Source organism: Puntigrus tetrazona, chromosome 6, assembly GCF_018831695.1.
Source record: "Puntigrus tetrazona isolate hp1 chromosome 6, ASM1883169v1, whole genome shotgun sequence".
Taxonomy (NCBI): Eukaryota; Metazoa; Chordata; class Actinopteri; order Cypriniformes; family Cyprinidae; genus Puntigrus; species Puntigrus tetrazona.
Genome location: NC_056704.1, coordinates 16,633,532 through 16,647,130, shown reverse-complemented (window position 1 = coordinate 16,647,130; position 13,599 = coordinate 16,633,532). Strand labels below are relative to the sequence as shown.

Genomic DNA, 13,599 nt, shown 5'->3' with positions numbered 1-13,599 from the left:
AACTTCACGAAAGTGTACTCAAGATACTTGATTTTGCTCGGAAAATTACGCATTATTGTAGCTTATTAGTTCCGTCCCTCAGGACTGGCTTCCTCTTATTTCCTTTCCTTTTCTTTCCAGCTTTGCAAAAGTAAATGTGTCTCTTTTATAGTTGTTTCAGATTAAGAATACAAATTTTGTATTAGAAAGCTCTCTGTGAGTTAACATGAGGAGGCTGTTTCCTATCAATTATGATTAGTTTGAGTTTTTAGAGTTCGAATGGCGGCTGTGATATATGTAAAAATTAAAGGACTGTGACTTAGTATCTGTAAGAAGTATTAGAATAGTTCCCTCTCTTTAAAAAATGATTAGAGAAGCACACAATTTAAGCAAAGCAGTTCACAAAATTGAAAAACGCCACATTTAATTTTTAAATGGGTTATAAAACGAACGCCAAGTATTATCCAAGTATTTTTTTTTTTTACTCAGAGTTATCGTCATGAATTATAACTTTACACCTGTTGTTGTTTGCTAGGTCCACCTGTGTGAACTTAGTGTGAACTTGTGGGGAACCAACTTCATACATCCTCTAAAAATCACCCTAAAAATGTTTTAACATTTTTTAATGTAATTTAAATACTTTTGGGGTCACTGTATGTTCTCCCACTGGTATGTGTGTAGGACATGACCTTTCCAAGACATAGGATTCATGTAAACGGCATATGGTCAGCTTATACATCCTTAATTTACATTTAAGAATCCAAAGCTTTAAGTTAACTTAAAGCTCTTTTTTTTTCAGCAAATGGCTGATAGGTGCATCAGGGTACTCAATATAACGAACGTTTGAAGAAATATTGCTTTAAAAAGTTTCTTTGTATTCACAGTACATAATTTAACTGCAGTAAGGGTCGAAGAAGATTATTCAAGCCTGATAGAGGGATAATTTGTGTAAATCAGCTTTAGTGCTTGCACTTCTTTTGGGTGCGAGCAGGGCATGGAGTGATAGAAATCTTGTATGGCAATACCTTCAATATTTTTTAGACTTCTTAGTGGATAAAGAGATGGCACAGAGACTGCTGATACATATCAAAAAAACATTAAAAACTTAATTTAAATACCCCAGGCCTTGCTGAAATGTAATACAGTAATACATGTAATACATACATAGTAATACATGTACCTGTTTTTGTGATGCTTACATTGCAAAGCTATTATTGATTAATATTGAGCCATTGTATATTAAATGAAACTTTTACTTGGAGTTGGAGCCCGTGAAACCATTTATCCATTCAACCATTCTTGCATCTAACAACTTTAACTTGCGTTAGTCTGGATAAACAAAGAGAAGAAAAATATGTACAGTGTATGTATTTTAGCATGTAATGAAAACATATATGAAAACTAGCAAGCAGATGATGCCCTGTAATTAATTGCTGCGGTTGATTCATATTCTGCGTGGCTGAATTTAACTTTTTTTATTAGCTCAAATCTCCTCTTTTTGGAAATATGTTTAGTTGATGCTTCAGAAAGAAACCACTGCTTGCTTTTAGTCTTGTATGATTCATGCAACACTTCGTAAACTAAGCTTTCAGAAAGGAAATGGAAAAGTTTTTTTTTTTTTTTTTTTTTTTTTCACTGGCGAAGTTGTTACGTGTAATTTAAGTCAGAAAGCTCAGGAGAGAGTATATGTTACATTCCAGTGTGTTTTGTGCAGGTGCACAGATGAAGTTCACCAGAACCATGACCCATGGACCATATAGCTTTACAGCATTAATAATAAAAATACTGAACGCAATCTTCAACCCTAAGTACTTCTGACTACTTATAGTGGTTTAAATAGTTTAAATTGTGAACGATTAAGCAATTCCTCGAAGCTCTGTTCTCTCTTAAAGAATATTTAAAGATTTTATGTCTTGATCTTTTTCATACGTCTATTAAGCAAAGTCAAATTAGTCACTTTCTACTGTCTGTGGCCCTTTATTCTTTTAACTGTGATTCGATTTTGTCCAGTATTTAAAAAGACAAAATGAAGTTTTTTAGTCACCTGTGCTACCCCAGAAAAAGTAGAAAACATCTACTCATCACAAAACCTCATGATTCTGTAACATGTGTCATTGCCCTTGCGTCTGTTTTTGCTATCACCTGGCTCTAATTTAGCTGGAACTGCCATTTGATTTGGATTTATGCATTTCCATGAAAGTAAAATATCTGCAATGCTATGACCATTGCTTCAGGGAGGAATGAAAGAGGTTTCAAATGAAAAACACATGTTCTCTTCATACCTAAATTTACAGGCGTGTGAATATCATCCTGGCAAATAAGATCCATTGACTCCGGTGGTACGTAGAATGCAAAATAAAATGCACTGTTGTAGTTGTGCTAATTTCAGATCTGAGTTACACTAAGCTGCACTCTTGCTCTGAATTATATTAAGCTACACTGAAAAAATGTGTAGAAATAATAGAATAGGTGTAGAAATTTCACTGTCAAATAACATATTGAAGCAAACATGAAATTGTGAAGTAGAAAAACTGAAATAGTGTTTTGTTTTAAAAAAACCTCTGCAATAATATTTGTTTTATTGAGAACTTAACAAAAAAGCAAACATTTGTAGATTTATATAGAAATGTTTATAGGAATCAAGCTGTTGTCATCTAATCCAGAAGTAAGTGCCTAAGCTGTGCATGCTTTTGAAATACGTGATTATGAAGTTCTCATTGCCGTAATTTTTGAAGCCTGTGATAAAATTCTGACTGTTAATTGCAGTGAGCAGTGAAAGGAGGATCTACAGCATAGCCAAAAGTGCTTATAGTTGTCTTGAAAGGTGGCATTTGAAGAGCCCTTCACTGTCATTTTGGGGTTGTTGGGTTGGTTAAGTGACGATCTCAGATCTTGGGACGCTCTCACTTACAGGGCCACAAATTGAAAGCAGATTTTGACACCGATGTGCAGAGAGATTTAATTGAGGCCTTTGGATAACGTATGGCCTATCTGTCCTCCGATCTGTATGAAGCTGTCATTAGTTTATGTGCTGCATTCTATAATGAGAGACTGGTTAGAGTTAGGATTTGTTTATGTTCAGAACAAAGTTTCTAGGAAAAATATTTATAACTTGCAAACTGTTTTATTGTACTGTTAAAAATCTTTAGTTGTTGTTAAAAATATAGCATAACTTAAATACAATACAATATTTAACATAATATTCTACTAATATTCTTATTGTTTAAAATGTAATATCAATAATTTTTAATTTTTAATATCAATAATAATGTGGACATTTTTTTTCACAGATTTGTTTTTTAATGAATGCCTTATAGATATGAGTTGTCTAGAAAAAAACTTGCATTATAAGTGAGACTGTTCAAAATTGAGGTCTGATAATATAGTATAATATATCAATATAAAACAGTATATCATTATTTTAATGACTTCACTTCAATATCAAAATCTGGTTATGATATTTAATCAAGACCTTAGGTATGACTTATTTGTCCTCCAGTCTAAAGTTGTTATTTATTTTCTCTGCTCTAATGAGAGACTGGCTAATGTTAGAGTTAGTATTTCTTTAAAAAAATCATGTACATAGACTATTAATTTAGCTAAACCTGCAGTGCATGAACTTTTACATGAAATTTTAGTTACATTTGGTATCAATATAATATTATTAGTGCTGTCAAATGATTAATTGCGGCAAATCACATATATACATAATATATGTGTGTGTGTGTGTGTGTGTGTGTGTGTGTGTGTGTGTGTGTGTGTGTGTGCTGTGCATATTTATTATGTTTACAGTAGTCAACATTTGAAGTTGATGAAAAAAGTGTATCAAAGTTGCCCTAAGAGTACATTTAGGTTTTATGTTTTAGGACAACTTCGATGAATTTTTTGATCACATGCATGTATATATTTAAGAAAGCTATGTTGTGTGTGTGTGTGTGTGTGTGTGTGTGTGTGTGTGTGTGTGTGTGTGTGTGTGTAACAAAAACTTATTTTGATTGTAATTAATAATTTGCCAGCACATAATATAATATAACATGTAAGCATCATGTCAAATTACATTTATCTCTGTCCATTAATGTAAAGATAAATATTAAAACTTTTCTTGGCTCAAGCATCCTTGATGTGTCCCAGGAGAAAGTACAGAAAGATAAAAGCTTTGCATATAAATGATTTTCTCTTTATTGCTGTGGTTTTCACAGCACATTAAGAAAACACTTACCTATAAAATCCAGCATTCTTCCCAAATGCCGATTTAACTTTAAAAATGGAGTAGCTTTTGCGTATACCTAGCTATGAGCTCCACTATTTAAATTCAAAGAGCACACTGTGTACTCATTGCAAAATCACTGACACTATTTTTGACTTTCATTTCCTTTTTCCTGATATGGGCCTCATGCTGTTTATGAGGTAACCAGGCCCTGTGCGAGGCCGCGTTTTTGCTTTAAAAGCGATCTTCACCTATTGCATGTGAATGATGTTGACTAAAGCACCTAGAAGACGTACTTTAATGTGTAATTGACTCGTTTTGCCAAGTTGCACTGAAGAGCCAGTATTGTGGTTTGGAATCAGCTAAATCCTACTATATTTACACATAGAGGTCTCACAAGGGCCACGGCCTCCGTGTGCACTATTGGACCTCTGTACTGTGAGGTGTCGTGTTTAATAAGTTCCTTCAATTCACTAACGGTTTCTCTTTGCCCCAATGGGAATTATGCCTTTTTATATACTTGCAAAAAAAAATTACACGAAAAATAAAATAAAATAAAACAAATAATTAAACTGGCCTCTAAGACGTTATATATTCACAGATCCTTTTATTACAATAAAAAACTTCATATGTATACATATATTTTAATAGTCTGTGTATTCCCTGGGAATTGACCTACGACCTTGCATTTTCATGGTATCATTCTGTTCTAGTTATTCATTTGTAATATTCAATGTGTTAGAGAATTATTAAATTTAGTCAGCGTCTTAAAGTCAGGAGAATTGAAATGTTTTCGTAGCACTTTACAATAAGGTCTCATTCGTTAGCATTAGAGTTGATGCATTAACTACGCTGAATTAACAATGAGTATTTCATACCTTTTTATTTCATATTTGTAATTTACATTAATATACAAGAAGGTACCACTTTACAGTAAGGTGTCATTTGTTAACATTAGTTAACAAAAATTGCATGTATTACATGATTTATTCATCTTTGTTAACTTAATAAAAAATAATAAAAATACAGTTGTTCATTGTTGCTTAATGTTAGCTCACAGCACATTAACTAATGTTAACAAACATAATTTTTGATTTTAGTAACATTAATTATTATTAATAATTGCTATAGAAGTAGTTTTCATTCTTAGCTCGTTGACTAATGGTGTTAAATGATATTAACTAATGAACCTAATTGTAAAGTGTTACCAGCACATTTGTTAATTGTTAGTGATAGTCCATTAATTAAAGTTAAGTGATGCATTTATTTTCTGTAGAAGTATTGTTCCTTGTTAGTTCATGTCAACGGATGTTAACAAATAAAGCCTTATTGTAAAGTGTTCCATTAATCCAGGGTTCCATTAATAAACACTATATGCTGATGAGTACCAAAGGTTCTAAAATGGCAAAAGTGTTTTTCCTTTTTCCCTCCAGAATTCCATATGGAATATTCCTCGCATTAAAACAAATATACCAGGAAAAAACCACGATGGATCTACTTGCCATTTGTGCGTTTGTTTTTTTAGTGAAACGGAGGTTTGATCATGTGGGAGATTTGAATGTGTCCTGATTCTATCACTTTTTATAAGATATATTAACGGTTTTTAAGAACTAGTAAACAGTCACTGGTCGAAACCCCTCCAGGAAAAAGCACCAAAGGAAGTCTCTCATGCTATTTCATTAAAAATACTGAAGAACATTTTATAAAATGTATACAATATAAATAACACCTTTTTCTATTTTAATACATTTTATGTTTTTTTTTAACATATGCTTACATTTTAAATGTTATTTATTCCTTTGACCTGTGGTTTCTCCACTCTTTAGTGTCCCATGATCCTTCAGAAGTCATTTTAATATGCTGATATGACGTGCAAGAAACATTTCTTATGGTCAGTGTTGAAAACAGTTGGACTGTTTAATATTTTTGTGGGAAGCGTGATAAAAAAAAAAATTCATGGTTCGTCTAAGAAAAAAGAAAAAGTTCAAAAGAAGAGCGTTTAGCCTATTTCTTATAAAAGTTTTTGTAATAATGTAACAGGCTTTACTTAAAAAATACTGACCCCAATTCCTTTAGTAGTCTTTGTTCCTTATGCTAAGTGACTACCTTTTTTTTAGTGCACAGTATTTAAGTTTTATTCTTCTCTGAAGCGTGTGAAGCATGGCAGATGATTTAGAAAGCTGCAGCGTGAACTTTCCTTTAGAATTCCTTAGAGTCGCTGGTAAAATGATTTTAAACATTCCAAAGTACTTGGGTGACACAAATGAGAAACTTTAACAGTTGCTAAATATAACGTGCCAGTCTTGAAATGCTCCTTTCTGAAAGGCTGAAGTGTCTGAAATTTTATAAACCGTCCTGGTCACCTACTCTGTCGTCTCAATTTATATGATTAGGTCACGACAGCTTCATAATGCGGTATTTCACTGACTGCTTTTAGAGACAAATCTCTTATTACTTCCCCCGTTGTACCCGGTCTGCCCGTGTCCCTTTCAATTATTCTCATGTGCCTCTTTGCAGGATCGCTCAATGTGAACACCGTGACTCGTGACATTTGAGGAATGGTCTCGTAGGGCTGGTACCAATTTCTAGCACAGCAGGCCGTTGAATCATATTTTATGCTGTAAATGTGTGTAGCACATATGAATGCTTTAGAGGCAACCGTCCAGTAGTACCATATGTTTACTACACCTAGATCATCTGCTCTGTTCACACTCTGCCTGATGTTTTAGCATATAGGGCACAAACCGATGGACTTCATAATGTATCTGTGCTGTATGGAAATACTTCAGGGACCTTTTAAAATACGTTTGAAAGTAATAAACTGCCAATATACACTGGCTGAGAGAATAAAAAATTGAACTTTTTATAAAAAAGTTTGATAATTGATAATGATTTTTTTTTAATTTCTTGTATGCCAACCAAGACTTTATTTATTTGATAAGAAATATAGTAAAAACTGTTGTTATTATTATTTTTTATTTTTTTATTCCTGTGATGGCAAAAAAATATTTATTTTTAATATGCAGTATTGGTGTGCATAAAAGGCTCTTCCAAAATGTTTAAAAATATTAATAATTTTGATCATTTTACTGGTAGTTAGATAAAAAGATAAAAGATAAAAATGACACCTTAGCATTATTAATTATTAATATTTACCAGCTTTACCAGACCAGTTTATCAGAACCTAAATTTAGCACCAATTATTATTCTAAAAGCGAATACTTAGTATATATTTTTTTAAAAATCGTATAATTTTATACTGTATTTGCAGTGGCATTAACTGACAATCTTCTGATATATCTGAAATGCTAAAAAACAAAGTGTTAAGTGTTGGGAATGTGACTTTGGGAAATGCTTGCAAAATAACACACCAAAGAATCCTCTCCCCACTGCGCCGTAACCCCGGTATGCACTGCAGCGGGTAATTGAGGGTCCTTGTAACCCAGGTCACGACTGCTCTTTCCCGTGTGTGTGGTATCCCCTCTGCTTGGAAGTTCACACAGAGGTTTGCAGAGTCACACGTGTTAACCAAACAGGGTTATCCCTGGGGAGACAAAGCACATTTATAAGAGTCACCAGAAAAAGGAAGAACTGAGTTGTTTCTCATTACTGAATCCTCTCCAAGTCACTTCACTGTGTTCCTCATTGTTCTTTTTATTTGTTTACTGTTTTGTTTTGATTTTATTTATTTATTGGTTTTGTTACGGTTTGTTTTATTTCGCTGTTGTTGTTTGTTTATTTTAAAAGTTTTTTATTTAATTGCATTTTTGTTGTTGTTTTAGTTTAGATTTTTGTTTAGTTGAATATGTTTTTCTTTGCTTTATGTTTGTTATTTCGATTTATTTGAAGTTGTTTTGTTGCAATGGGGCCCCAGCAGCAACACACAGCTAAAATGTTTTTAACACCAGTAATTCTTGCTGAGCAACGTGTTCAGCTAAAAGTAGCTTCAAAAATGTTATGAAATACAGTGAAATTAGTGTATTCTTAATGTGATAGATTTGGAGACGCTCTGTAATACACATGAAGTACAAATGCTGGCACGTTACACTTTATTATCATGCACTTAGGGAGTTCCTTCGATTAGTGTGCCTTATTACCGTAGAGGACGTTCAAAGGCTGTGCTGTATGTTGAGTCTATGAGGCCTTAGTCGGTCTTTTAGAAGCTCTTTGAAACGCTCAAACCTAAATGAGGCAGTAGAGGCAGAAATGTGCCTGATGATCACACATGCTCATGTTATACAGGGTACTCCTACTTTAGTACTGTGAGGAGAGTTTTGTTTGGCTGTTGATGAAGACTTTTCTTGGCTTCTTAAGGTTTCCAGCGGAGATCCAAAATCACTTTTGTCCCAACCTTAAAAACATTAAGCTGAACTTAAATAACTTTGATAAATATGTGTACTGCTGTTTCAATTATAAAATGTATGTTTAGTTTCTGGTGACATAACATTGATTGCCGAAGAAAACGTTGTTAAAAATGATGGTTTGCCAGTTTACACTTTATGGTTTTACAAGATTGATTGTATTTAGTAATACACATTGTGTATCTTAATAGTAAAATTACTCTTTTGCATTCAACTTTAATGAATTTGCTCCAAGAATGTAGCACACAAGTAGTATGGACCAACTTTTATATGTAGTTTATATACGTTTTTTATATATAGTAATTCAGTATATAGATCTAATAATATATTGATGTAGATGTAGATATAGATAATAATAATAGTTTACTAATAAACCTGGCATTGTGTAATATGTTGCTGACTAATTAGACAAATTACGTGTTCCTTATTTATACATCACTTTGGATAAAAGCATTTACTACATATGCATCTTCATATTCATCTTATTTAAACAAAAAAAATTGCAATTTCACCGAAAACAACTTGGGTGGAGAGGCTTTGAGAGAATTGAGAGTCCGTTCATATGAAAATATTTTTGAATCAATTATTCTTTTTTTTTTATTTGAATGTTTTAATGTTACATAACTCATCGTGAGTCACGTGTTGAGAGGACAGTCATGCACAGTCAAAAGCAGTGAGTAATCCTGCGCCTGTTTACAGTCCAGCATGTCCGTTTCATTTTCTCCATTATAATTAAAGCAAATTTAGTTTTTAGTCTGCAGCAAGTATAGTTGACTGAATGAAATTGGCATGTTTTTGTACAATATATCCTAACATTACAGACCCTTAATTACGTGTCCTAAGCAATTCTGTTGTTCACTGGTTCTTGAAAACATACATGTTGTGTAATAATAATGTAGTAAGCCAGTACTATTTCATATTATGATTAGTAAAGGTGGGAGAGATATTTTGACTAAACTGGTCATTCGTATTGGCACTAACACGCTCTCTGAGGTAACGTCTGACCCACAGTCAGACACTCCACATCCCCTGGTCAGTTTTTATTTATGTTAAGGCCAGAAACATGCTCTGTGCAAGTAGACAAATGCAGTGCAATGTATCGGCCAATGTATTGCAAATGCGCATTATAGTAGTAAAAATACACTGCACAGTATTGAAGGAGGTGATAGTTACGTTCTAATATCTGTGTCCTTCAATCAAATGCTGTCATTTAGGTTGATGATTAATGCTAAGAACGTATATGGTGATGAATTGCTGTCTGACAAATGATTTCATGTATGATTTCTTGCATAAATAAGTAAAAGTGCATTCACATTCTTTTGTTTTACTTTTAAATCTATATACTTTTTAAAAGTTGCTGCTGTGTTTTGTTAAAATCTTACATAACATAATATTTTCCTTATGTTTCAGTTAAAATTAAACGGTAACATTCTTGAACCGGTGCCTATAAGATATATTCATCATTGCAAACTCGTACTGAAGAGTGTTAAGCCAAGTAGTTAACTAAATTAATAACTACTTTACCGAGGAATTAGATCATCTCAAAGCTACAGAAAGTAGCTATAATACTACAAGAAAAAGGTATTGAGCTACATTTAAGCTACTTTGTATTGTCTGTAAATCTAAAATATATAAATACGAACTATTAGAAGGTCACCTGTGAAAAGTGCAAAGTGAATAGAATGTTTCCAAACATTGCAGTTGAATGAAAACGTAGTGATAGTGAATGTAAATTCTAGTGACGCTTTAGAATAGGGAACACACATGTGACCCTGGACCACAACACCAGCCTTAAAGTGAAAGTGAAGCAGTCAGTTAAGTTTACATTATTGATTTAGTAAAGTCCACTTTATTTAAAATACATAAAACAAGCATGATTAATGTAACTATTTTAAAGAAAAAAAAGATGCTTTGTTATAGCTTTTGGAGCAAGGGTGCCGCCATCTTGCAGGACCACAGCGTGTGGCCTCGTGGGGTTGGTTTGCTCCACTGGCCAGTATAGTAATACAAGCATTTCTTTACATGCAGAATGCTTGCTTTAAAATGGAGGAAGATGAACTTGAAAGTACTGTCGAGTCCATAATATGTGCAAGCGCATATGCATTTGAGCTGAATCTGTGATGGGATCGAGTAGTAACAGTGTTAAGGGTTGAAGAAGTCGTGAACCTGATGGTTTGGGTTAAAGTGCGGATGGGAAACAATACACATTTACATTGATACTCATCAAGACTGCCGTGCCAAAATGGAAATTGAAATTGGAAATTGAAATTGAAAGGTTGCTCTTTTCTGGGCTGATATGATTAGAAACTATACTCCCATTCCGGTGTAATAATTAAGTAAGTTTGCTTCCTGAGTATATTTCCTAATCATATTTGCCTAGAGAATTGCAACTTTTTATTTTCTGCCTTTTTTTTCTGTCTTGGTACACAATACCTATTTCCAAAAAAAGTGGAGTTTCCCTTAAGTCAGTGTAATGCAGATATGTCCAAATGATCTAATATAACAATAAAATGCCACATGAACAATATTTTATGAAGCACACTTTTTAGCACCCTTGCTCCAAAAGCTATCACAAAACATTCTTTTTTCTTTAAAATGGTTACATTAATTATGTTTGTTTTATATATTTTATAGTGGACTTTATTTAGTAAAGTGGTTTGTTTAGTAATGTAAACTGACTGCTTCACTTTCACTTTAAGTGTTAATTTTTTGGAAATATGCATTATCTGAAAGCTGAACAAATAAGCTTTCAAGTGATGTATAGTTTGTTAGAATACAGTACAATATTTGGTCCAAATGGAGTCCTTAGCAAGGTTTTTATATATTTACAAGGGAAAATTTAGTAAATATCTTCATGGAACATGACTTTTACTCAATATCCTAAAGATTTTTGTCATAAAAGAAAAATATTTTGGCCCATACAATGTATTTTTGCCTATTGCTACAAATATACTTATATTGCTACTTATGACTTATTTGTGGTCCAGGGTCACATATTTATTGTTAATTAAAAGTTTTAAAACCACAATAAACTGCTAATTTGCTGCATATGAATAGATAGTAAGAAAGTTGAAAAGTTTGGGGTAAGATTGGTCATGCATAAGGCATTAATATGAGCTATTTTAAGTACTAATAAATGGCCAGTATACTAGTAATATGCATGCCAATAAGCAGCTAGTTAACAGAAAGGCCTGGTCTTTCAAATAAAGTGTTACCATAATTTCATAATTGCTTCTTTTGTCATATAAAATATATATAAAATGTATTGGGAAACATTTAGGGTAACTTAATATATACTTATATATATTTTATAGGAACTTGTATGTCAGGTATTTTAAATGCAACGTATGTCATGCTGCATTTAAAATTTTAACAGTGTTCCATTTTTCTAACCTTTTTATATCATACTTTAAACTAAGACATCTGCATAATCTATCAGTGTAAATATGGATGGTAAAAAAGTGCCGGCTAGTTTTATTGTGTGTCTGTGTTTGCTCAAAATTGTATGTACAAAGCAGACTTTCATAAAAGGCTCTGTTGATGGTCAGTAGTTGAAGTTAACCCAGAGAGCATGTATTTTCTCTTTGAACTCTTTGTAAAGTTTTTTAACTCCAGCCACAATGCCTTATGAAGTTTTCCCATAGTTGTTGCTGTTCTCACGTCAGTATAATGAATATGGAAATTCCATTATGCTCTGCAGGCAATTATTGCATCTTTACTGACCAAATTAAAACCATCGCCTCAAAAAAACCAACAACCTATTTTCCCATTAAATTCGTTTCATGGCTCAGTGCCTTTTCATAATTGAAGAATAAAAAGTAATAGGATGAAGACCGTTCTCATGCTAACAGATTTGCATAATATGAAACGTATATGAGATTATTGTTTTTGTTAGACACTCCTTTTTAAGGTGCAGCATGAACGAAAGCGCTTTCTTGTCGTTCCAAACTTGAATGAATTACTTTTTTGTGGAGAAAGCAAAGGAAGACATTCTGAAGAAGGCTTTTGCCAATACAATGAAAGTTAATGGGGTTCAAAACATCACTGTGACTTGAAGGAGAACTCTCCATTTAAACCTGGGCTCGAGCTTGCTGAAGGATTGTCAGGGTACAGTCAAATCCTCTTTCAGATTTTATTAAAGAGAAATCATGTTAGAGCAGTTCCTGGATGTCTGTGGTGAAATTAAGTCATACGTTTTTTTTTAACCGTGTGTCTCATTCTCCAGGAATGAACGTCCCGTCTCCGCCTGAGATGAAGCAGCTTTGGAAGATGCTCTTTCCGCTCCTTATCCTCCTTTACCTATCGGGAGCTGTCAAGTCTCAAGTAAATCCAGGTAGATATATATTATTATTTTTTTCCACTGTAAAAAATGTTTTTTCAATGACTCATTTTCATTTCATTTAGCTCATTAGCACTTTATCCAGTGCAGCTGTGACCTGGGGTTTAATGACTTACTCAACAGCACAATAACAATGGATTTTAGAGTTTGTCTGTATCAGAACACAAATTTTAACTACTAGTGTACAACATTATGCTAATTGAACAGCTACAGTGCCGTGGACACTGGTGTCATAAATTTCCTCAAAAACCGTGTTCGAAAATTTATGAGACAAGTCACTATGGAAATCAGTCGTTGTGGCAATGTGGTCACAATCTCCGATTTTTATGATCCGCGAATTTAAGTTTTTCTAAAGGTCAGAGTGCTGCAAGCTGCATTGTTATTTTTTGTACTAACTTCGAAAACTGGCAGCCCCGTAGTTGTGACCGATCGACGTTTGAGGTCTGAATAAGGTCTGGAAGATGCCCAGATTCCATTCTGCTTCTCATGGCTTCTTCTCTTTTATCTGTGTCTCTCAACATGAGCTTTCTCTCTCTCTCGCATGGGTGGTTTGTGGGGAGGAAAGTGTGATGTCAATGTGAGGTTCAATTATATTTTACAAGGAAACCAGAAGCCAGCTCATGGTGAGCAGCCGTACAGTAGAGACGAAAGCATAAGTCTGGAAAGCAGCTAATACCACCATGGCTAGAGGCAGTTTCTTCTGGGATCCCCCA

General features: G+C 33.5%; 1 protein-coding gene across 4 annotated transcripts in view; it reads left to right on the top strand.

The window, feature by feature from the left end:
* Positions 1-13,599, top strand: part of ddr2a (discoidin domain receptor tyrosine kinase 2a) — a 29,044-nt gene that overhangs the window by 485 nt on the left and 14,960 nt on the right. For all 4 annotated transcript variants that reach the window (XM_043242696.1, XM_043242694.1, XM_043242695.1 and 1 more), the window contains exon 2: positions 12,773-12,880. In XM_043242696.1, the coding sequence (XP_043098631.1) occupies positions 12,773-12,880 (108 nt within the window). The remainder of the gene's footprint in view (positions 1-12,772; positions 12,881-13,599) is intronic.